This window comes from Leucoraja erinacea, chromosome 19, assembly GCF_028641065.1.
Source record: "Leucoraja erinacea ecotype New England chromosome 19, Leri_hhj_1, whole genome shotgun sequence".
In the NCBI taxonomy this organism is placed as follows: domain Eukaryota; kingdom Metazoa; phylum Chordata; class Chondrichthyes; order Rajiformes; family Rajidae; genus Leucoraja; species Leucoraja erinaceus.
Window position 1 is genome coordinate 13,372,827 of NC_073395.1, and position 26,573 is coordinate 13,399,399.

At 45.0% G+C, this 26,573-nt stretch overlaps 1 protein-coding gene across 2 annotated transcripts in view; it reads right to left on the reverse strand.

The window, feature by feature from the left end:
* Nucleotides 1-26,573, reverse strand: part of svopl (SVOP-like) — an 88,235-nt gene that overhangs the window by 56,349 nt on the left and 5,313 nt on the right. The window contains exon 2 of one of the 2 annotated variants that reach the window (XM_055650344.1): nucleotides 12,046-12,221. In XM_055650344.1, the coding sequence (XP_055506319.1) occupies nucleotides 12,046-12,142 (97 nt within the window). In that variant the 5' untranslated portion in view covers nucleotides 12,143-12,221. Of the gene's footprint in view, nucleotides 1-3,499; nucleotides 3,675-12,045; nucleotides 12,222-26,573 lie in introns of those variants that run through there. The other variant, XM_055650345.1, reaches the window with a different exon arrangement.

The following is a 26,573-nucleotide window of genomic DNA, read 5'->3' on the forward strand; positions in this document are numbered from 1 at the left end:
ATACACGGTAAATGGGGACAGCAATGTGGCACAATAATGGAGACGCCACTCCACAGCTCCAGTGACCAGGGTTCAAACCAGAACAGGTGCCTGTTTCCATGTGCATCTCTCTAAACTATCCCATTAGTCTGAAGAATGTTTAATCACATGTTTAATCAATAATGTTTTATTATTAATGTTTAATGTTTTATGTGTCATTCCCAACTCTCACTGTATGTCATGTTGTCACTTGTGGGCAGAGCACCAAGGCAAATTCCTTGTTTGTGAATACTTGGCCAAAAAACATATTCATCCATTCATTCAGTGGTAGACAAAATTGCTGGAGAAACTCAGCGGTTGCAGCAGCATCTATGGAGCGAATAAAATAGGCAACGTTTCGGGCCGAAACATTGCCTATTTCCTTCGCTTCATAGATGCTGCTGCACCCGCTGAGTTTCTCCAGCACTTTTGTCTACCTTTAATTTTCCAGCATCTGCAGTTCCTTCTTAAACACTTCATCCATTCATGCATTCATTCAATCATTCATTCATTCATTCATTCATTCAAGAAGATCCAAAACGCTGTCTGTCCATTCCCTCCGCAGATGCTGCCTGGCCCACCGAGTCCTCCAGCACTACATTTTTTAACCCTGCCGAGTATCTCACTGGCTATCCAGCACTTTGAGCAGGCATGCATTTATGAAAATCTCTCTTTTTCCATAGAGAGGTGTTACTGTTGGGAAACAACAACTTGCGCTCGTATCCACTGCAACTGATCGAATAGTTCCCCATGTGACCATGTGCATTTTGTCCAGGTACTCCAGTTTCCTTCCACGTCCTAAAGTTGCCTTGGTTGGTAGGTTCATTGATAGCTCTAAATCGTCCCTAGTGTGTGGGAAGTGGTAGAATCTGGGGGGGGGGGGAGGGGGGAGAGAAAGTGGTAGAATTGGCCAGGAATGTGTGGAAAATAAAGTAGGATTAATGCTGGATTGATGTAAATGGCTGGTTAATGGCTGGTGCAGACTCAGTGGGCTGAAGGGCCCGTTTCTAAACATTCTCCCCAATTGGACCATATAACTGCATTGGGGACTTCAAGTCGACCACTGATATTCCGGCGTCCTTGGTTCCAGAACCAGCCTGGGTTATTCGTTTTGCCAGACCAACAGAGGTCACGGCCTCCGAGAGGAGGCCAGCGGTGACGGAACTGTCCACCTAGGCCACAAAGGAGCCGAGATACCAGCCCACCCTCAGAAGCCGACTATGGCATTCCAGAGACCCGGCCACAGGGGGAGGGTGGTGGGGGAATTTCGACCCGCCGATCGGGCACAGAAGTTGGCTATGGGAAAGGATCTGCCCGCTCCAGCCAGGCCGCAGTTCCAGTGGGCAAATTCAGCCTGCTGATCGGCGCGGAGATGCCAATGACCAATGAGGTTGATCAATTGCCTCACCGAGCCTAGGCATCACCTTTATGGTGGGGGGGGGGGGGGGGGGGGATTTCAAGTGCACTCTCATAATCTTGTCCAGATTAAAGGAGGTGCTGGATTACCAGTTGCCGGATAATCAGTGGTGGACCTGTATCTACATGATAATGCACTGAGGCAACTCACCAAGGCATCCCAGTCAGCAGCTCATATACATGCAACCCCCCCACATTCCCCTTACCCCACATCACCACCCAGGACAAGGAAAGCGGGAGTGTGGGAATAGCATCACTTCCACAGGCCTTCACTCAGTGGCATACCAGCCCTTCTTGAGAATTTATCACGATTCCTTCACCATCCAGAGATACCCAACTCAAAAGAGCTGTTGGAAAACTCTCAGCCCACGGGCTCCAGCCACCCAAACCCACTGCTCCACAATACCATCTCAGGGAAGAGCAATGAAAATACTACTTAAGATAGACACAAAGAAGATGGAGTAACTCAGCGGGCCAGGCAGCACCCGCAGTAAAGGAATATGTGATGTTTCAAGTCCAGATCCTTCTTCAGACCGAGAGCAGGGGGAATCGGCGAGGGCGTGTAGCGAGAGACGGTGCTGCACAACTCTCGTTGGTGAGAGGAACACTTATTCAAAGCTGGCAGCCTCCAGCAAAAAAAACAAATCACAAGACCTTTAGATAGACACAAAAAAGCTGGAGTGACTCAGCGGGACAGGCAGCATCTCTGGAGAGAAGGAATGGGTGACGTTTCGGGTCGAGACCCTTCAGACTGTGAGTCAGGGGAGAGGGAAACGAGGGATACGGAAGGGTACAAAGAGCAGGTAAGGTGGGAAAATGATAGATTTGCCCCGCCGCGTTACTCCAGCATTTTGTGTCTATCTTCCGGGTAAACCAGCATCCGCAGTTCCTTCCTACACAATCACAAGACCCTTCTTGAACTGTATCCGAGCTACAGATGCAAGGACATACTGGACTGCCCACCCTCATGTACAAAACACAGAGCACAAAGTCCAGACGATAAGACAGTAAAATGTTTGTGGAACCGCGAGGATTATATCTACCTCTGTTTAATTGTAGCGCACACTTCAGGCAAACTGCGATCCACTATCCTCACCACCCCCCCCCCCCCCCTTTGAGTTGGGCAATCGGTTACTAATCTGTCAATTGGGTAAATAATTTCATTTCCCTCAGAAAATGAAATCCCATAGAAAATCTCCAACTGCATTTGGAGGGGGCTGCTTACTGAAAGAACGGAGCAACGTGGATGAGTGATAGATGTTTAATGAAGTGTTTAAGAAAGAACGGCAGATGCTGGAAAAATCGAAGGTTGACGAAAATGCTGGAGAAACTCAGCGGCAGCACCTATTCCTTCGGCCCATAGATGCTGCCTCACCCGCTGAGTTTCTCCAGCATTTTTTGTCTACCTGAGGTTTATTGAAGGTTAACGTTGTACCTTTGTCTGGAAAAAAAACCCTTTCATTCCACCCAGTTGAAAGTAAAGACAAGGCATTGTCCACAGATCTAAACTATTCACAATTTCCGAAGTCTGATATGTGTACCCCTGCACCTATTTTCTATGTTTCTAAAACAACCTATTCCTTCTCTCCAGAGATGCCGAGTTAGTTACTCCAGCTTTGTATGTCTATGCGGCACATCGCTGCAGACTGGACTGTGGACAGTTTAATTGCCCCCCTTAGTTGCTCAGTGAATTATAAAAGTCGATTATATTTTTCTTCCTCTTTCAACTGACGCCGGAGTTTCCCCTGATCCAAACAAGCTCCGTCGTTTATTCCAGGAAACCGCGTTTGTCCCGGCACAGCGCTTTTCCAGTTTCACCTGTTGCCTGCGGAGTTACAATTCCCCTGCACGCTGGGACACAAAAACATTTGAACGCATCGCCGTCTATATATCCCTCGTTTCCCTCTCCCCTGACTCTCAGTCTGAAGAAGGGTCTCGACCCGAAACGTCACCCATCCCTTCTCTCCAGAGATGCCGCCTGTCCCGCTGAGTTTACTCCAGCATTCGGTGTCAGTCCCCGACTTGAACACAAAACCTGTGCAGCCGGGCTTTAGGTGTACGATACCTTGTGTCTTGCGATTGGCGGACTCCTTGTACTCCTGCATCGGCACCTCCATGGTTATTCCCTGTGTGTGTGTGCAGCTTAGTCAGCTGTGTGTAAGCGCCTTGGTGAAGGGAGGTTAAGTGACTGTTGCAATTCCATTCTTGATAGAGCGTAACACATTTCCTAGTCCTTTTTGGGAAAGGACTGACAGACCCGCTGAGCTACTCCAGCCTGTGTGTCTGTCTGTCTACGTGAAAGACTGCTCCAGGATCTCGACCCGAGAAGACTTTGGGGTGGGCGATTGCAACATTCACACGGTCCGCCCTGTTTCAACGAATGCAATCAACCCGGCGTGTACAATCAAATAGAATAAGTTGCCATACAACTTTAGGCTGTGCACGCCATACACAATAAGAAGACCCGAGACGTTACCCATTCCTTCGCTCCAGAGATGTTGCCTGTCCCACTGAATTACTCCAGCTTTTTGTGACCATCGTCGGTGTAAACCAGCATTTGCATTTCCTTCCTACCTATTATGTAAAGGGAACTGTTTCACAAGGGCTCCAGAAGTTGCCCGCCCCGCTGTCCTTTGCTCAGGGTGAATGCAGTGGGTTCCAACTAGTGTTCACGGTTCAGTGCCCCCTGCAATGGGGGGCGGGTCGGGTGGCAAGTTGGGAGGAGGGGGGAGGGGGGGGGGGGGGGGGAGATAAGAGGGAAGAGGGGACAATGTAAAAGGTGGGCGAGCATCACCCGATGTAACATATGCGTGTTCGCGGTGACGAATTTGTTGAGGCAACGACTGTGTAAAGGTGTAGAGTCTACACTGTAGACAATGATTGGATAACAAAACAGTGAGGCAGCCGCCAAGTGCTGGAGTAATTCCTGTTTAGGCAACATCTCTGGCTAAAAGGAATACAGTGCCCTCCATAATGTTTGGGATAAACACTAATCATTTATTTATTTCCTCTGTACTCCACAATTTGAGATTTGTAATTTAAAAAAATCACATGTGGTTAAAGTGCACATTGTCAGATTTTATGATCTTTTTATACATTTTGATTTCACTGTGTAGAAATTACAACTGTGTATACATAGTTCCCCCCCATTTCAAGGCACCATAATGTTTGTGATGCATGGCTTCACAGATGTTTGTAATTGCTCAGGTGTGTTTAATTGCCTCCTTGATGCAGGTATAAGAGAGCTCTCAGCATCTAGTCTTTCCTCTAGTCTTTCCATCACCTTTGGAAACTTTTATTGCTGTTTATCAATATGAGGACCAAAGTTGTGCCAATGAAAGTCAAAGAAGTCATTATGAGACCGAGAAACAAGAATAAAACTGTTAGAGACATCAGCCAAACTGTAGGCTTACCAAAATCAACTGTTTGAAACATCATTAAGAAGAAAGAGAGCACTGGCGAGCTTAGTAATCGCAAATGGCCTGGCAGGTCAAGGAAGACCTCCATGGCTGATAACAGAAGAATTCTCCCTATAATAAAGAAAAAAAACCCAAACACCTGTCCGACAGATCAGAAACAATCTTCAGGAGTCAGGTGTGGATTTGTCAATGACCACTGTATGCAGAAGACTTCATGAACAGAAATACAGAGGCTACATTGCAAGATGCAAACCACTGGTTAGCCACAAAAATAGGATGGCCATGTTACAGTTTGCCAAGACTTACTTAAAAGAGCAACCACAGTTCTGGAAAAAGGTCTTGTGGACAGATGGGACGAAGATTAACATACCACAATGTTTGCAAGAGCAAAGTATGGAGGAGAGAAGGAACTGCCCAAGATCCAAAGCAAACCACCTCATCTGTGAAACACAGTGGTGAGGGTGTTAAGGCCTGGGCATGTATGGCTGCTGAAGGTACTGACTCACTTATCTTTGTGGAGGATACAACCACTGATGGTAGTAGCATAATGAATTCTGAAGTGTGTAGACACATCCTATCTGCTCGGGTTCAAACAAATGCTGCAAAACGCATTGGCCGGTAGTTCATTCCACAGCAAGACAATGATTCCACACAATAGACAATAAGTGCAGGAGTAGGCCATTCAGCCCTTCGAGCCAGCACCACCATACAATGTGATCATAGCTGATCATCCCCAATCAGTACCCCGTTCCTGCCGTCTCCCCATATCCCCTGACTCCCGCTATCTCTAAGAGCCCTATCTAGCTCTCTCTTGAAAGTAAAACATATTGCGAATGCAACACAGGAGTTTTACAAAGCTAAAAAATGGTCAATTCTTGAGTGGCCAAGTCAATCACACAATCTGAACCCAGTTGAGCATGCCTTTTATATGCTGAAGGGAAAACGGAAGGGGACTGGCCCCCAAAACAAGCATAAATTAAAGATAGCTGCAATAGTGGCCTGGCAGAGCATCAAAACAAGACAACAGACATTTATTGTCACATGTACCAATTGGTACAGTGAAATTTGTGGTCACCATACAGCCATCAGAGAAGACACCCAGCAACTGGTGATTTCCATGAATCGCAGGCTTCAAGCAGTCATTGCATGCAAAGGATATGCAAAAAAATGACATTGTTGTGTCTCAAACATGATGGTGCCCTGAAATGGGGGACTATGTATAAACAGTGCTGTAATTTATACATGGTGAAACCAAAATGTATTAAAATAGCCTTTAATAAAATCAGACCATGTGTTCTTAAACCACATGTGATGTTTTCTCTTACAAAACTCAAATTGTGGAGTACAGAGACAAATAAATAAATGATGGGTCTTTGTCCCAAACATTATGGAGGGCATTGTAGGTGACCTGTTGAGCCGAGACCCTTCTTCAGACAGAGTCAGGGGAGAGGGGAACTAGAGGTATGAAAATGCACAGAACAAAGATGGTGCTGGCTGTATTATTCTTGAAGAGTTCAAGTGAGTTTATTGTCATGTGTCCCAGATAGGTCAATGAACCCACCCACACATCCACACACACACCATGGCTTCTCCCCATAATCTTTGACACTCTTACTAATTAAAATCCTGTCAATCTCCTCTTTAAAAAGCAACCAATGACATGGCCTCCACAGATTCAGTGGCAATGAATTCCACAGATTCACCACCCACCGACTAATGAAATTCCTCATCTCCTTTCTGAAGGTACATCCTTTTATCCTTTTAACTGTACAACTGTAACACCCTCATCCATGCCAGCCATTGCTGCAAGGATATTATATATTTGACATAATTTCTTTGATCAACAATGAAAAGATTTGGATAATCATTTATCTAAACAGGGGCAGGATGTGATATGGCACACAATCTGTGCACTGGTCAAGGCTGGATGAGAAAGAAACACACTGATATCAAAACAGATAAACAGGAGGCTAAATATATATGGTGGTGGAATTTTTCTGTCCCAACATGATACCCACATATTCTACAAAATAACTGTATCTATACTTTCCAGGCTACAAGTTAGTTTAGAGGTACAGCATAGAAACAGGCCCTTTAGCCCACTGAGTTCATACTATTAATCACCCTTTCGCACAAGTTCTATGTTATCCCACTTTCTCATCCACCCCCTACATACTAAGATAATTTTTATTTAAACAGTGGCCAATTTACCTACAAACCTCCATGTCTGCAGGATGTTGGAGGAAACCCGCATGGTAACGAGGTGAACGCGCAAACTCCACACAGACTGCACCCGAGGTCAGGATCGAACCCGGGTGCCTGGCGCTGTAAGGCAGCAGCTTTACCAGCTGTGCTACAAGGAAGGAAAGGGGAGATTACTGTCTCAGATTCGCTGCTGGAACTGGAAACACATCAACATTTGTGTGGGAAGGAACTGCAGATGCTGGTTTAAACCGAAGATAGACACAAAATGCTGGAGTAACTCAGCGGGACAAGCAGCATCTCTGGAGAGAAGGAATGGGTGATGTTTCGGGTTGAGACCCATCTTCGTGGCCATGTGAAAATCCTGGTCTTCATGCTGTGTGAGGACTTTCACCACACTGACAGCAACAAGCTGCTCAACATCAGCTATCTGGGGCAACAGGTTATGGGCATTAAGTATTGTCCTTGCCAACAATAAACACATTCTGCCAATTAATTATAAAAGGGACATCGAACAATGTTGGATGACTTCAGGGGTTGTGTACAAGACAAGAACACTACTAAAAAAACCCCAACAATACTCATACTTGTGCACAACCATCAGTTATAGAGTTATGTAATCACAGAATCACAGAGAGATACAGTATGGGAACAGGCCCCTCAGCCCACTGATAATCAACCACACCTTAACATTCATCCTACACATCCCATATTTTAATATCCTTCACATTTTTTATCAGCTGCCCCCAGGCTCCGTTGCTCAATGACACACAGGGCCAACTTACATAATTTAATAACTTACATATCTTTGTGAGGTGGGAGGAAACCAGAGTGCACAGGGGAAACAAAGAGAACATGCAAACTCCATATAGACAGAACATGATGTCAGGCTTGAAGATAGACACAAAAAGCTGAAGTAACTCAGTGGGCCAGACAACATCTCTGGAGAAAAGGTATAGGCGATGTTTCGGGTCGAGACCCTTCTTCAGACCTTTTTCTCCACAGATGTTACCTGATCCGCTGAGTTTCTCCAGCATTTTGTGTCATCTGACCATGCCAGGATTGAACCCTGGTCTTTGGTGTTGAGGTAATGGCTCTATGGCCCTGTGCTACCTTAGTTGAAATTTTTTTTTTTTTAAAAAATGGGTCACCAACATTAAAAATAATAAAATTGCACAATGAACTGCTTTGTTGAAAAAAACGTTTTAAGCATTGGCTACTTATTATAATAACTTAACGTAATTTAGAATAATTATTATATTAATTCATTGGTGATCATGCCATTTTTGCACGTACTTAGCACAACCTTATCAATTGCCAACCTTAATGATCATCAACCTTGTCCAATCAGTCAAAATGAATGAAAATATGACAGAAGTTTAGCGTATCATGGTTGGGACATTTTGAGATTGGCTAAAGTCTATACTAAGGGCAGAGGTTGAAGGATCCTATGAAGCAAAGACAATATGAACATTTGAAGAGTGTTGGCTGTGAACCTGTTCCTCCTTCCACAGATGGTTCCTGACCTGTCGAGTATGGGGGGGGGGTCCCCCCCACACAGGGAACTTTTGCATTTTTCAGCTTGAAATTGTGCAATCTGGTGCATACTGCAGCGGTCTTTTAACTTAGACTTGAATGCAACATTTATGCTTCAAATTGGATTAGGTATAAATAAGGTTAGGTTAAATTACAATCCTAATAACATTCCACAGTAGAGCCAGGCTCTGATCAACAGATGCAGCACATGAATGACCTTAGTATATTCATGTATGGAAATCATATTATAATTCATGCTGCTGTGCGCACATATATATAGAAACAAAAACATAGAAACAAAAACATAGAAACAAGGCAAGATGAGTCAGACTTGCATCACTGTTCTGCACAAATAAATCAATCAACCTTACCCTTTGACTATAGAAACAAGACGAAAATAATGCCACATATTCAACTGTATATGGTGCAATGAAATTAAGATATATGTAAAACATATATATGGAAACAGGCCCTTCGACCCACCAAGTCCACACTGACCAGCGATCTATCATACACCAGTTGTATCCTACACGTCAGGGACAATTTACAGAGCCAATTAACCTACAAACCTGCACTTCTTTTGCATGAAGGAGAAACCGGAATATCCAGAGAAAACCATGTGGTCATAAAGAGAATGTCCAAATACTGTACAGACAGCACCCGTAGTCAGGATCAAATCTGGGTCTGCGGTGGTGCAAGTCAGCAACTCCACCGCTGCACCACCATGCCACCCATTAAATTGTTTTTTCTGTAATATATTTATTATGGTGTCACGTCAATAAAGATGAACACATGATTCTGATTTCTGCCCTTAGTTGGATAACACACATCTCCAGTCATTGTGTTTTATGGCTGGTTTTCAACCTGTTCAGTCTGAAGGTCTCGACCGGAAACATCGCCTATTCTTTCTCGCCAGTGATGCTGCCTGTCCTGCCGAGTTATTCCAATTTTTAGTGTCTATCTCCAGTTTAAACCACCATCTGCAGTTCCTTCCTACACTCTTTGATAAGCGAAACATGTCCCATTCTCATAATATTCACCTCAACTAAGCATTTTCTTCACCTCTGTTGCTGCAGAGAATTCAATCCCAGTTATCAAATCTTTCTTCAAAGTGAAAAAAAAATTCCAGCCCTGCCAATATGTTCATAAATCACCCCTGGATCCCCTCCAGAGCAATTTCACCGTTTCTACAGTGTGTCAGAGTCTTACAGCATGGAAACAGGCCCTTCATCCCAACTTGTCCATGCAGATCAAGATGCCCCATCTAAACTAGTCGCATTTATCCGCATTTGGCCCATATCCCTTTAAACCTTGTGTGTGCCAGTGTGTGTCAGTGAAGTGGCGACAACAGCCGGAGCGGGCGGAGACTTGGCGATGTGCGATGAGCATTTCCCACTCTCCCGCCCCTCCCCGGGAATGCGGGCCGACCCAGGTGCTCTGTGTCTAGCTGAGGTCCGGGGGAGGTGAGGGACAGTGACCCGGGGGTCGGGCATCAGAGTTGAGCCTTAGCCCGAGATTCATCCCCGCGGCTCCAGAGGCGGCACCGACGGCCCCTCTCACCAGGTCCGCTCCTGGCTCTGGGCCGGGGTTAAAACTCCATGCGGTGTGGACAGAGTGGCCGCCGGACACAGAGCCGCCGGAGGCGAGGGTGGGAGGCGTGAGCGGTGCCTCAGTGTGGGGGCGGGGGGGGCGTAGATGCTGGGACCACCGCCGTGTCTCACCTATCACACCATCTGCACTGGAATGTGAATGCGGGCGAGGCAGCATCTACAGTGCGGTAGACAAAAATGCTTGAGTGAAGAAGGGTCAAACTCAGACATAGATGCTGCCCCACACGCTGAGTTTCTCCAGCATTTTTGTCTACATTGCCATTTTAAATAGTGTACGATGGGCTTAAGCCAATTGCTCGTTCTTTATGGGTATCCCGCCGACTGAAAACTATTCTCATTGGAGAGTGTGGAGGAGTGTGACGATAGATAGATATATAGATAGATAGATAGATAGATATATATATATAAGCTGCTCCACAATGATAAACTCTGGAGAAAGTAGTTATATCATCACGAGTCCCTTCTACAGACCGTGCCAGCAGCCTCATACTCTGGGCAGCAATATGTCTTTCCCATGGAAGGGGGAAGTACATACGGGGATTACCCGGATTCAGAGTTTGGAAGCACAAGGGGGAGAACACTCCCAGGGGAGATTAGAGGGAGTACCTCTACAATCAACTAAATTTGCGATTACCACATCACTGGGTGCTCCTTTGGATGAAGACCTAGCAAGTAACATCAACTACTTGGCGTCTCATCAACTCAAAGACCTCGTCATGGAAGAAACCCTGAACAAATACCCCCCACCATCTAATTGTGCTTCTCTCAAGGTTCAAGCAATTATGTGCCCACCGCTCCCACCCTCATATTATCAAGGTCATATGGAAGTTCTAGTTTTCACAATCTTACTATTCTCAGGTCTTCTCTTTTATCTGTGATTTAACACCACTGCTTTGAAGATTGACGCGCACGCAGACGGACGGCCCTTCTTCACGTAATCGCTCATCGTAACTCCTCATAAAATCAAGAAAAACTTCAAACTGGTAAGTTCTCGTTTAATCTTACTATTAACCTACAAACCTGCACGTCAATGGAGTGCAGGAGGAAACTGGAGCAACTGGAGAAAACCTACATGGTCACAGGGAGAATGTGCAAACTCTGGACAGACGGCTAGTTAGGATCAAACCTGGGTCTCTGGCACTGCAAGGCAGCAAGCAATTCTATCGTTGTGCCATTATGCCATCCCAAACCCTGATTAACTCAACAAATCCATGAACAGGATTTCAAGCCAAGCTAGAGCAGACCTGGATAGACGGGTGCCAGGCTGGATGCATGGTTGCAGAGCTGGTTGCACGAGTGGTTGTTGGGTCAGATGTGTAGGTGCAGCGCTGGGTAAGTGAGTGGATGCTGTGTTGAGTATGCTGCACTGTTGCAGATAAGCGTGTAGGACTGGTTAAGTGGGTGGCTTTGCAGGGCTGGAAGGCTGGACTTGTAGGCACTGGTTGGAGTGGGTGGGTGGTGTGCTGTGCAGAACGACTAGAGGAATGCAGGGTGTGTGAACGGGTAAATGCAGGTCTGAACTAAATGTGTGGTAAAGATAGACACAAAATGCTGGTGTAACTCACAGGGTCAGGCAACCTCTCTGAAGAAAAGGGATGGGCAACGTCTCAGATCGGGTTCCTTCTTTCAGGTCCCAACGCAAAACGTCACCTGTCTTTTTTCTCCTAAGAGGCTGCCTGACCCGCTGAGTTACACCAGCACTTTGTGTCTATCTTCGGTGTAAATCAGCATCTGCAGTTCTTTGTTTCTAAATGTATGAGTGCTGTCAGGCCAGTTGGAGCCATAAAGGAAAAAGTTTCAATTGGCTGAGTAGTTGTATCAACCTCGTACAAAGGGATTTCTACCTTTCTTCGGCGCCGTGCCATTGTCGTTTGGATATGAAATCGTGACGCTCTCCTCCAGGTGAATATAGTTGACCAGCGCTTCTTTCTTGGAGATCATCGTGTTTCGTGGGCACGGAATCACTGATTCTTCTCAACTGACGACAGCTCGGCATTACCTTTCCCCACCTCAGAATGTCCTGAAGGAAGAGAGACAAGATTAGTATATCCAAGGAGTAAAGTTTCAAGTGGTGTACCAGACGCGATCCACAAAATCAAATTGTATTCCTGTGCTTTTCACAGGACTCCTTGCACATGCCACAGCCAACTTAGAGCAAGTTCATCTTGGTACTGGCCAAGGAAGCCAATAATAAATTGGTGATTGAAAAGTTGAGTTCTTGATTGGTAAGAGTGTCAGAGGTTATGGGGGAGGAAGGCAGGAGAATAGGGTTGAGAGTGAAAGAGAGATCAACCATGATTGAACAGCAGTAGACTTGATGGGCCAAATAACCTAAAGGGCCTGTCCCACTGCACGAGGTAATTCAAGAGTTCTCCCGAGTTTCCCCTGATTCGAACTCGGAGAATTACGTAATAGCCGCTCGTAGGTACTAGGGGCTCTCGTGGACATTTTCCAACATGCTGAAAAAACTTCACGAGCTTACCGCGCTTTCCTACTACCTGCCGTTAGCGTTACGAGCCGCTAAGAGACGTCCCGTGCTCCGACGTACCCGCTACGTACTTATCATGAGTTTGATTTTTTTTTTTTAAACTCGGGAGAGCTCTTGGATAAACCCGTATAGTGGGACAGGCCCTCAATTCTGCTCCTATAACTTATAAAGTGCTTTAGCGCCACTGGAAAGATACAGGTCGTGCCCACATTATGGCAGGTTTGTGTTCCCGAGAACCATACAGGTCACGTCAGACATTGGCCAAGTATAGAGTTCCCACATGGCAGAAGACTCCTGGGGTCCCAACCCACCCACCTATTCCACGTCTCAGTTCAGTAAACCCTTCCCCAAACTGCTTCCAAACTCTTGTTCCTTTATACAGGCATTCATATACTGATGAGCACCTGTACACAACATGTAAATAAATGCAAAGCTTTTTCACTTACATTTTAACCCTGATGTGTCCAATCCAAGCTCACCCACACATATGGAAACATCACCATGATTACAGATACAGACTTTGCATTGTGCACTATACTCCCAGGTAGCCAGACTACCTCTGCAAATACTGTAGCATCCACAGGTAACAATAAAACACTGTTGTAGGACTGCATGCACATATTAACATAAATACTGACTACCTTTAATAAAAACATACACACACACACAAAGAAACCTTGTTTAAAGTCCTATCACATTCCCTAAAGTTGCTGCAAGGACTGTAACCCCACCTAACAAATAGCACCATATCTCCCGCAACCTTCTATAAAGATGGTTACATTCTGAAGGATCCGCAGTAATACTGGCACCCTCTATGGATACTCTGCAAGCACAGAGATTCTGCACTACACAGATGACCAAGCTCAGACTGGGCGATCATTTTGCTGAACACCTACGCTCAGTCCGCCTTGGCCGATGCGATCTCGCGGTTGCCAAAACTTTCTTATCTCCTCTTCCCATACTGCCCTGGGCCTCCTCCACTGTGAGAGTGAAGCCACATGCAAATTGGAGGAACAGCACCTCATATTTTGCTTGGGCAGCTTGCAACCCAGCGGTATGAACAATGATTTCTCCAATTTCAGGTAACCCTTGCATACCCCCACCCCCCCCCCCCCCCCCCCCTATATCGTCGTCCTACCAGTTCCACTGTTCACATCCTTGTATCCCTCCATTACCACCTCTTCCTCAGCCAACAATGGACCATTGTGGGCCCCAGCCATTCTCTGGTCATCTGTTGATGGTCCAATGCTGTATATATATATATATACACCGAAGATAGACACAAAATGCTGGGGTAACTCAGCGGGCCAGGCAGCATCTCTGAATAGAAGGAATGGGTGACATTTCGGGTCGAGACCCTTCTTCAGACTGAACGTCAGGCGAAAGGAAGTTAGAGATAAGGAAGTGCAGGAGTTGACTTGACATAAATAGTTAATCTCATAGGAACTCCCTTAAAACAGACAAACGCCAACTAATATTGACACATGCCCAGAAATCCCCTCTAAATACCGACAGTCTTGGGGATTACAAGCTCATTCAGAGACCTTTGCAAATCTTGACATGTTCCCTTAAAGTTCATGTAAAATTTGACAAAAGCTCACTGTGCTAATGATACTCTCCACGTGTGTGTACACACGCTTAGAGAATTCCCTGGAAAACAGTAGCACAATGGACATCTAGGTAATATTGGTGGACCCTCTGAATACAAAACAAATACTCATACACTTCAGTTGAAGAACCCTCTGCTGGAGCCTCCTGAGCATACCGACATACCACAAACACCATAATGCAGGACACATCTGAACAATTTCCTCATCCAGCCTGTTGTCACAGCGCTGCTTATCACAGCTATGTGCAGTTTAATGCGATGCTAACTCGCATGCCAATTGTGGTGGCGGAGGCAAATATGATTATGGCGTTCGAGAGGCTTGGAAGATGGACATGCAGGGAATGGATGGATATGGACCACGTGTAGGCAGAGGAGATCACACTAATCTGATTTGGCGCAAATTTTGTGGCATCGTTGCTCCTGTGTTGTACTGCTCTATGTTCTATAATGCAGCAAATCTTGCCACTCATAGGGAAGCTGATCACTTCCAAGGGCTGCCCGGAGTTGCCTCAAAGCTTTGAGAAGTTTGCTATAAGGCAAAAAGGACGAAGTGCTGGATTAACAGGTCAAGCAGCATCTCTCCGGAGCACATTGGTACTGCAAGTTGGGCCAGAGCGGATGGCGGTCAGAGGACCTCAATCTTTTAACATGACTCAGAATATTTCAACGGATATGGCAATAAGGTCTTGAGTAGGAATAAGCTGCAGATGCTGGTTTAAACAGGAAATAGACACAAAAAGCTGGAGTAACTCAGCGGGTCAGACAGCATCTCTGGAGAAAAGGAACAGGTGACTCTCAGCCTGAAGAAGGGCCTCGACCCGAAACGACACCTATTCCTTTATCTTTGGCTACAAGATCTTTTTTCCTACAAGAGGCATAGCAGTAACAAGTGGCTATTATAAATTTCCCCAAGAATAACAGAGGAGCGGGGGTGGACATGTGGGACAGAATGGTTTATAGTGCGACAGAATGATCTCTGCCCTTGCTTGTCAGAGTGTTTTATTGTCATATGTCCCGAAACGGAACAATGAAATTCATACTTGCAGCAGCACAACAGGTATCTAATCATAGTGTGCAAGAAGAAACTGTAGATGCATTCATAGTACTCTGTAAAACCCACAATAAATAAAAAGTTCAGTATATATTTTAATTAACAAAAAAGAAGCAAAGAAATAAACAATAATAGTGCCAAATCACAAATAATGTCCACACGTCTCTGGAGCTTGGAGCTCATTTGAAGGTTGTAGCGTTTAATAGCCTGATGGTTGTATGGAAAACGCTGCTCCTGAAACTGTACGTTACCGTTTTCAGACTCTTATACCTTCCTCCCGATGGCAGAAGTGGAATGAGAGCATAGCCTGGGTGGTGAGGGTCTCTGGTCCTGCTGGCTGCCTTCTTGAGACAACGACTCTTGTAGATTACTTAGATGGTGGGGAGGTCAAGAAATCCAGGGTGTGGAGAAGACTGGGAGGAGGTAGCCGACAGTGCCAGTGCCAAGGACTCCTCTGTACACACAGAGCATGGCAATGATCTATGATCAAGTTCAATGAAGGTGTAAACGCTGGCTCCAATCAGCCGCTCCACTAGCTTCAGGCTGTGACGTGACCCTGTAACCGTTCTAAAGTGTAGATTTAGGTTAACTGATGGGGAAAGGCGACATTGGGTGGATTACGATTCTGTGTGTTTTAATAGACATGGTGGTGCAGCGGTAGAGTTGCTGCCCTACGGCGCCAGAGACCTGGGTTTGATCCTGACTATGGGTGCTGTCTGTACGGAGTTTGTATGTTCTCACTATAACCACATGGATTTTCTCCAGGTGCTCCAATTTCCTCCCACAGTCCAAAGACGTATTGTTTTGCAGGCTAATTGGCTTGGTAAATTATACCTAGTGTGTGTGGGATAGTATTAGTGTGCGGGCATCGCAGGTCAGTGCGAACTCGGTGGCCTGTTTCCGTGCTGTATCTCTAAATCAGGGGTGGTGAACCTGCGGCCTTAAAGCTGCGTGCGGCCTTCTAGGCCATTAAGTACGGCCTTTTGAATGAACCCAAATTTTATAGAACAAATCCTTTTATTTTTATTATATGTTTTTGTTCGTCTTTTATTATTTTTATTTTAATCTGAAAATGAACGTATTTAAAATACCAAAGAGTAAAAGAAGATTCAACTAAATAATCCTCCCCGACTGACAGCCACAATTAAAACATTAGTAAGTCATGAGGGCTATTTTAACAAAATAATGTGCATTTTGAAGTACATCTAGTTGAAGTTTCTTGAATGCGGCTTTATTAGATTACAGCTAACTTGATGTGGCATTCCAACATGAAATGGTTCTCCACCCCTGCTCTAAACTAAACTAAAAACAGGAAGAATAGAGAAACAGAAATTAATACCTGTTGGCACAGCCTCGGATTACATGCGACGTCACAAGACATGGAGAGTAGCCATACAGAAACAGACAATGTATTTAGAAGGCGAGTAACACTTTGGCCTTTGTTGCAAAGGTATTGGAGTACAAAAGCAATGAAGTGTTGCTAGAGCCCTTTGGGTGAGATGTTCCGTGTTATTTTAGTCTCCACACGCAATGGAGGAGATAATTACCTTAGAGGCAGTGCAGTAGATTCATTAGACTGGCCGAGGCAACATAGGGAACAAAGGATCCTGATGGCTGAATTCACCCAGACGCAACTGCGTGGTCAGATCGAATGATCTTAAGCTGCATTCACATCATTGTTTTCACTTTAGTTCCAGGAACCCGAGACTGGAAATGGCATGGTGACCCAGTTGCACGTTGAAACCTCAATAGAGGCAGAGCCACTCCTTTATCCAGCTTCGTTTGTTCAGGATTGCCAAGTAACGGGCACCAGTCCTACTCCCAGGGATTGTTTGCCAAGTCTGGGGGGGGGGGGGGGGGGGGGGGGGGGGGGAGGAGAATAGATGATATATTCAGCTCAGAGCAGTAACGTTCGGAAGGGGTCACAGCGCTGGGAGAGGAGGAACAGCGATTGGCAGCAGTGTGAAAACAGGGCCCCACAGCGTTACAATTGGTAGAGTTCCAATGACCCGGGTTCAATCCTGATCTCCGGTGTTGTCTGTGAGGAGGTTGCATCATTTTCTCGTAACCACAGGAGTTTTCTCCAGGTGTTCATATCAAAGACATACGAGCGGCCAGACTAGTTGACCTGCTGGTTTGTAGGTGAGCTGTAAAATCTGGGTAGAGTTGATTGGGAATGTGGGGGACCACGTGCACTGAGGTACAGTGAAAAGCTTCGTTTTGCAGGCCATCCAAACAGATCTGATGCATTATACATAAACACAATCAGGCCAAACTAAAGTAAAACAGATAGAACGAAGAGGAAGATACAGAGTGCAGAATATAGTTCTTAACATTGTAGTGTTGCAGTTCCATAGACAAAGTCCAATGTCTGCAATGGGGAAAAAGGTGAATCGGACAGCACCCTAGCTTATGGAAGAACTGATCAGAAGCCTGATAACATAAGGGAAGTGTGTAGGATCACTGTAAGTGGGCATTTGACGGCTGGTAAAGAGCCATATGTCTGTGCTGTATGACTTTACGACCAGCATGGAGTTAGAAGGAGCTCGCACGCACTCTGACGTGCCAACCTCCAGCAGCCGCTTTAAGTGCCATTGATTTGTCTATCAATATTATTGTCAATGCATTTAAGAATTGCAAAGTGTGCATCAGATAATGCTGTAACATAGGAGATGGAGCTGGTTACTTGTACACGGCAAGGCACCATGAACACCTCTCTTGTATTAAAAATGCCACAAAGTGCTGTAGTAACTCAGCAGGTCAGGTATCATGTGTAGGAAGGAACTGCAGATGCTGGTTTAAACCAAAGATAGGGTTTAAACAAAATGCTGGACTAACTCAGCAGGTCAGGCAGGCATTTTGAGTTGGGACCCTTCATTGGTCTGGAATCCCAACCGAAAACGTCATCCTTCATATACTACCTGACCTGCTGAGTTGTTTCAGTACTTTGTGCCTTTCAGTTGTAAGCCTGCCTCTTCACTTGAAATGACCGGTTTACCAATACTGAGGGTCAGATCATGGCCGAGATTTAACTGCAGCGTAATTCTATTTTGAAGCGTCACATCAATTGTCTTTGAAGAACCGATACACACAGTGCCAAAACAAACTGCAGAAAAACAACAATCTTTATGTGTTCCTATAGCAACATTCCATGAATAGTTACAGCCACAAGTCATTGAAATAATTACGTCATGGGAGGAGGCACACTAATTCACCTCCTACAACTTGCGTAATTTTCTCTTTGAACCTTAATCACCAATGAATTGGATTGACGCCTTTGCTTGCAAGTTTACCATAAATGATTTGTAGTCACAGCATCGAAGTAAAGGACTTAACAGTTTAAAGATTAAAATGTCAGAGAGCCATTGATTAGTCAAATCTGCACCTTTATACAACTGTTGCATCCTTTCCTTTCAACACTCCCGTGATATCCAACGTCAGACATGTTATTACATACAATTATTCAATTTGCAATCCTCTCCCGCCAACAGTGGGCCATTATGGACTCAACCCTTCGTGAGGTCATGTTGCTAGCTCTGTTTTGTTCCCTCCCCCACCCCCTCCCCGCCCATCTTTCAGTCTGAATAAGAGGTCTGACCCAATACCTGTTCCTTTCCCCCAGATATGCTGCCTGACCCGCTGAGTTAAAACCCAGCATTTTGTATCCATCTTCGGTATAAACCAGTATCTGCAGTTCCTACCTACATATTCAATTTGTGGTTTTGGGAGAGGTTGTGCATTGCAGCTGGTGACATAAGAGATTCATGTCAGTGCATGGCTAAATGCGGAATTTGTAACCACCAATAATTACCTGAATGAAGTTCCCACAAACATTAAAAACCAGTTAATTAACTTTAACATTGGAGATACAGCGCAGAAACAGGCCCTTCGGCCCACGCCGATCAGTGATCCCCATATACTAACACTAGCCTACACACACTAGCGACAATTTACAATTTTTACCAAAGCCAAATTATCATGCAAACCTGTACCTGTACGGATGTGGGAGGAAACCGGAGCACCCGCGGAAAACCCACGCGGTCATGGGGATCACTCCATACAGACAGCACCCATAGTCAGGATCCCCTCCCCCCACAGTAGTAGTAGTTGTGGCTTTTGCCAGCTGCTTGGCAAGTTAGAGACTGAAATGTGTCGATGGTAACATTACCGCCTCAGTAGTTCAGTAGATGAAGGAAGCAGATTAAGCCAGGGGATGAGGTACAGATCAACCAGGTAGATATGTCTTGGAAGGCATTGATTTATTGATAACTAGAATCCAACTTTGCCAGAGTATAATGGTACAGTGCCCTCCATAATGTTTGGGACAAAGACCCATCATTTATTTATTTGCCTCTATACTCCACAATTTGTAGAAAGTACAACAGTGTTTATACATAGTCCCCTCGTTTCAGGACACCATAATGTTTGGGACACAACAATATCATGTAAATGAAGCATGTAAATAAAAGTAGTCATGTTTAGTATTTTTTTGCATATCATTTGCATGCAATGAATGCTTGAAATCTGCGATTCATGGACATCACCAGTTCCTGGGTGTCTTCTCCGGTGATGCTCTGCCAGGCCTGTGTTGCAGCCATCTTTAGCTTATGCTTGTTTTGGGGGCTTGGCCCCTTCAGTTTTCTCTTCAGCATATAAAAGGTATGCTCAATTAGGTTCAGATCGGGTGATTGACTTGGCCACTCAAGAATTGACCATTTTTTAGCTTTGAAAAACTCCTTTGTTGCTTTAGTATGTTTGGTATCATTGTCTTGCTGTAGAATGAACCGCCAGCCAATGAGCTTTGAGGTATTTGTTTGAACTTGAGCAGATAGGATGTGTCTATACACTTCAGAATTCATTATGCTACTACCATCAGCAGTTGTATCATCAATGAAGATAAGTGAGCCAGTACCTTCAGCAGCCATACATGCCCAGGCCTCAACACCCCACCTCCGTGTTTCACAGATGAGGTGGTATGCTTTGGATCTTGGGCAGTTCCTTCTCTCCTCCATATTTTGCTCTTGCCATCACTCAGATATCTGTTAATCTTCATCTTATTTGCCCACAAGACCTTTTTCCAGAACTGTGGTTGCTGTTTTAAGTACTTCTTGGCAAACTGTAGCCTGGCCATCCTATTTTTACCACTGGTTTGCATCTTGCAGTGCAGCCTCTGTATTTCTGTTCATGAAGTCTTCTGCGGACAGTGGTCATTGACAAATCCACACCTTACTACTGGGGAGAGTTTCCGATCTGTCAGACAGGTGTTTAGGGATTTTTCTTTATTTATAGAGAGAATTCTTCTCTCTATAATAAGGAAAAGCTGTGGAGGTCCATCATCCGTGGAGGTCTTCCTTGACCTACCAGTCCCTTTGCGATTATTAAGCTCACCAGTGCTCTTTCTTCTTAATGATGTTCCAAACAGTTGATTTGGGTAAGCCTAAGGTTTGGCTGATGTCTCTAACAATTTTATTCTTGTTTATCAGTCTCATAATGACTTATTTGACTTTCATTGGCACAACTTTGGTCCTCATGTTGATAATTGATAAACAGCAATAAAAGTTGCCTAAGATGATAGAAAGACTGGAGGAAAGTCTAGGTGCTGAGAGCTCTCTTATACCTGCATTAAGGAGGCAATTAAACACATCTGATCAATTACGAACGCCTGTGAAGCCATGTGCCCCTAACATTATGGTGCCCTAAAATGGGAGACTATGTATAAACACAGCTGTAATTTCCACATGATGAAACCAAAATGTATAAAAATGCCCTTTAATAAAATCTGACAAAGTGCACTTTAACCACATGCGATTTTTTCTATCACAAATCTCAAATTGTGGAGCACAGAGGAAAATTAATAATTGATGGGTCTTCGTCCCAAACATTATAGAGGGTAATCAAGGTGTTTGAAGGGACTTCCTATTCATTGCAGGGCAAAGGTTCATCCTCAGAGTTGAAGGTACAGAACATCACCATTCTGCATCAACCAATTTGCACCCTGTGTCCTGTAACATCTCAGGATCAACTCAGTCCACAGGTACATAGATAGAAACTACTCCCTCTTTTCATTTAGTTTAGTTTAGTTTTAGAGATACAGCACGGAAACAGGCGCACAGAATCCCACACATTAACACTTTCCTACCCACTAGTTACAATTTACATTTACACCAAGCCATTAACCTACAAACCTGTACGTCTTTGGAGAACTCGCTCTTTGTGTCGCATAAAGGCTTATGCCCCTGTCCCGCTTAGGAAACCTGAACGGAAACCTCTGGAGACTTTGCGCCCCACCCAAGGTTTTCGTGCGGTTCCCGGAGATTGCAGGTGCTTGCCGGAGTTGCAGGTAGTGGAAGCAGGTAGGGAGACTGACAAAAACCTCCGGGAACCGCACGGAAACCTTGGGTGGAGCGCAGTCTCCAGAGATTTCTGTTCAGGTTTCCTAAGTGGGACAGGGGCATTACAGATTAGAATCTCTGGTGCAGTTCCACCCAGTCCCAGAGCAGCCAGTTAAAAAAAAATAGTTAGGATATTGGTGGCATGATATTTTATTTATTTCTTATCTCTATTTCCTCTGACAGAATGATTTCCAAATCCACTTAATTTAAGTAACAACCACTTTGAGAGGTTTGAGTCGAATACAGGCTACTGAAACCATTATGGAATTATATGGAACACAGGCATTAATTAAAATGGGAACTATGGGCAACTCTGCATAGTGGCAGAGTTGCTGCCTCACAGCGCCAGAGACCTGGTTCAATCCTAACTACGGGTGCTGATTGTACGTCCACCCTGTGACCTGCGTGGGTTTTCTCTGGGTGCTCTGGTTTCCTTCCACTCTCCAAAGATGTGCAGGTTTGTAGGCTAATTGGCTTCAGTGAAATTGTAAATTATCCCTAGTGTGTGTGTGTGTGTGTGTGTGTGTGTGTGTGTGTGTGTGTGTGTGTGTGTGTGTGTGTGTGTGTGTGTGTGTGTGTGATAGTGTTAGTGTGCAGGAATCACTGGTTGGTGTGGACTCTGTGGTCCAAAGGGTCAGTTTCCCTGCTGTATCACTAAACTAAACTTCAACAAAGAAATATATCACAGCCATCTTTCTTTGGACTATTTAAGACAATACCAGAGTTTGCATTTGCTTCTCCCCCACCCCCAACACCCCCTCACTCACTACAATTCCCATTGACAATCCTACTGGGGCTCCTGGTCCATTGTCAAGGAGGCCTCCTTCGCACCGTACCTGTGGAACTTATCTCTCTGCTCATGTTTACACTGGGGATGAACTGTGTGGAGTCAAATGGCCTTGCTGAAACACAATCTGAGTATCAGTGAGCAAGTTACTGCTGAATGCAATTGATGGCACAGTCAATGATACCTTCTAAACATTGTGACTTGGCTGAAGACTTGTTTTCTTATTAATGGGATTCCCAGCAGAGACCAGTTTGTAGCATCTGCTCCCAGTTTTTAGCATCAGCTGCTGATAAATGTTTCAGCTTTGTCTACTACATTTACACAATCCAGCTTTACCGAGGATGGAAACGTGCTTCCAGCCCACTCCTCCCATTACGATAGTAATGGTCCATTACTATTCTTAACTCAATGCAACAGGACTTCAGAACTTTGATCTGATCTGTTGGCCTTAATTGCTCAACCTGTCCTGTTGATGCTGCCTTCAGAGTATTATGTTATAAACCTGCAGGCTCACAGTTCCCGGTTGCCAAACATTTTAACTCCTCTTCATTGTCATTCTGACCTTTGTGCACTGAACCTCCTCCACTGTGTCAGAGTGAAGCCAAATGCAAATTGGAGGAACAACAACGTAACCACAAGTAAACATTGCATCTCCTCTCTCTCCACCCCTCCCTCACCCTAGTCGTCATACTAGTTTCACTGTTGTCCTGTTGAGTTTCAATTTAACTCGTTATCACCTATCCCACAGCTGGCAATGGACCATTGTGGGCTCTACCTTTCCTTGATTATCATTGCTTTTGGCATTTCATTTGTCCTTTCTCTCTTCCCTTTCCCCGCGACTCTCATTCTGAAGAAGGGTCTCAACCCAAAACTTTACCTATTCCTAGAGCATGGAAACAGGCCCTTCGGCCCACCGAGTCCATGCTGACCAGCAACCCCCATATATTAACACTATCCTACACACTAGTGACAATTTGCAAATTTTACCAAAAGCCAATTAACCTACAAATCTGTACATCTTTGGATTGTAGGAGGAAACCGGAGCACCCGGGGAGAACATGCAAACTCCATACAGACAGCACCCGTACAAACCCAGGATCAAGCCCGGGTTTCTGGCGCTGTAAGGCAGATTCAGATTCAGATTCAATTTTAATTGTCATTGTCAGTGTACAGTACAGAGACAACGAAATGCATTTAGCATCTCCCTTGAAGAGCGACATAGCAAACGATTTGAATAAAAAAAATAAATAATAAGTGTCCGGAGGGGGGGGGGGGGTGATTGGCAGTCACCGAGGTACGTTGTTTAGTAGAGTGACAGCGGCCGGAAAGAAGCTGTTCCTCGACCTGCTGGTTCGGCAAGGCAGCAACTCTACCGCTGTGCCACCCTAATGGCATTCATCAGCAGTGCCATATATGTTTGTCTCTGATTTTCTCAGCTCCCCCTTTTCATTTATGGGCTGGGTTATTGTTTATGTTTGTGACAGTGTGCTCACAATTCACCAGCTCCTGTGTATCCCAACAACAAACAGTCAATTCAACTGAAACAAAAAATAAAATTCAACTTGCAACAAAAAATAAAAATCACAGTTGAAGTCTCATGTAAAGTCAAGACTTTGCATTAGGTAGCGTCACAGTGATGTCATAGAAATGCATACAAATTAGAACAAATATAAATCATAACAAGGAACATCATGTCATTTTCTTTGAAGATGCCCAGTTCACCTGCCTTTGGGCACAGTAGCCCTACTGACTCTACCAATTGGAACGCTGAACACTGCTGTTTACTCCAACAACATCAAGGGACTCCTTACACATAGTGTTTACATGCAGTGTATTCATGCGATGAGATCATAGGTTCATAGAGCAATTTAACACGGAAACAGGTCCTTCCGCCCAACTTGTCCATGTCAGTGCAGGCAATGCTACGTACGTTCATCACATTTGGCCAGTAGCACTCCAAATATTTCCTATCCATGTACCTGGCCAAAAGTTTTTTAAATTTTGTAATTGCAGCCACCTTCATCATCTCCTCTGGCAGTTTGTTCCATTTACCCAACACCCTTGCGTGGAAGAACTTGCCCCTCAGATCCTTTTGAAAACTTTTCTCCTCTCACCAACTTTTCTCCTCTCGCCTTGATTCTATGTCGTCTACTTTTAGATTACCCCAGCCCAGGGAAAAACTGCCACCATCTACCCTATCAATGCCCCTCATTATTTTTTTTATAAACCTCTAAGAGAGAGTTAGACGTAGCTTTTAAGGCTAGAGGAATGAAGGGATATGGGGAAAACACCCGAACAGTCATATTGTGAAATTTGCAGATGACACTATATTTAAGAGGGCGTTAGATGTGGCCCTTGTGGCTAAAGGGATCAGGGGGTATGGAGAGATGGCAGGGATGGGATACTGAGTTGGATGATCAGCCATGATCATATCGAATGGCGGTGCAGGCTCAAAGGGCCGAATGGCCTACTCCTGCACTTATTTTCTATGTTTCAATGTTTCTATTACACGGCCGTGATGGGATTAATCTCCCACTATGACGAGTCAGGCTACAGACAGGAGGTAGGAGAACTTGAAGTCTGGTGTAAAGCAAGCAACCTCTACATCAACGTGGGGGAAGACAAAGGAGGTGATTGTGGACTTCAGGAAAGGTGCCACACCCACCTCCCCTCTACATCAGAGGAGAAGCTGTTTAGATGGTGTTCAGTTTTAAATATCTGGGGGTGCACATTTCTAACGACCTCACCTGGACCTGCAACACGGCTAGCATCATTAAAAAAGTCCACCTACGCCTTCACTTCTGGAGAAAGCTGAAGCGTGCTGGTCTCAGCACCCCAGACCTGACATCATTTTACGGGTGTGTGGCGGAGAGCGTCCTCACATCGTGTATCACAGTGTGGTACGGAAACTGCCCTGTTGCTGACAGGAAGGCGTTGCAGAGGGTGGTCAAATATGCCCCCCCCCCAAAAAATCACAAATAACTGCCTCCCTGCCATTGAGGACATTTACATCAGCAGGTGCAAGAGAAGAGCCTCAAATATCATGAAGGACCCCACCCAGCCGGCAAATGGACTCTTTGCCTCTCTCCCCTCAGGAAGAAGGCTGCGCAGCATAAAGGCCAGGACAACAAGGCTAAAAGCCAGTTTCATCCCCGAGGCAGTGAGACTTTTAAACTCCCTTCCTCACTGACTGAACCCTCACTACCTCTGCTGCTACTGCTGCTGCTGCTATGGACATTATTATGCTGCTGTCCTTTAACCATGCTGCTTTTTACTTGTTATTACTCATTTATAGGCTCATTATTATTTAGATTTATTGTGGAAGGTTTTTATACGTTAAAATTTATTGATGTCTTTACTGCACTTTATTGACGTCTTACTGCACTATTACGCTGCTCGGACCCGAGTACAAATTTCGTTCATGATTCATGTGGAAGCATGTTTTTGTCGAATGACAATAAATAAATGAATGAATGAAAAAGCAGGAACCGGGTACTGATTTTAGACGATCAGCCATGATCATATTGATTGGCGGTGCTGGCACGATGGGCCGAATAGCCTACTCCAGCACTTATTTTTCGATGTTTCTAAGATCAGTTGTTACCCCCTTTCATTCCAGGGAAATAGTCCCATCCTAGTCTGAAGAAGGGTTTCGACCCGAAACGTTGCCTATTTCCTTCGCACCATAGATGCTGCCTCACCCGCTGAGTTTCTCCAGCATTTGTGTCTACCTTCACTGTGACCTGCGTGGGTTTTCTCCAAGGGCTCCAGTTTCCTCCCATGCTCCAAAGGTGTACAGGTTTGTAGGTTAATTGGCTTCTGTAAATCATCCCTAGTGTGTAGAACAGTGCTAGTGTGGGGGGGTGATCGCTGCAAACTCGGTGGGCTGAAGGGCTTGTTTTCATGCTGTCTCTCAAAACATCATCACTTCATTGCGAAGCGATGGATGACCTGGAATTTTATTGTCCATCCATTTAATGTCTCCAAACTAACAAAAAGCTACAAATAGTAAAGTGCTAACCAGTGTACAGAGACCTTGCTGCAT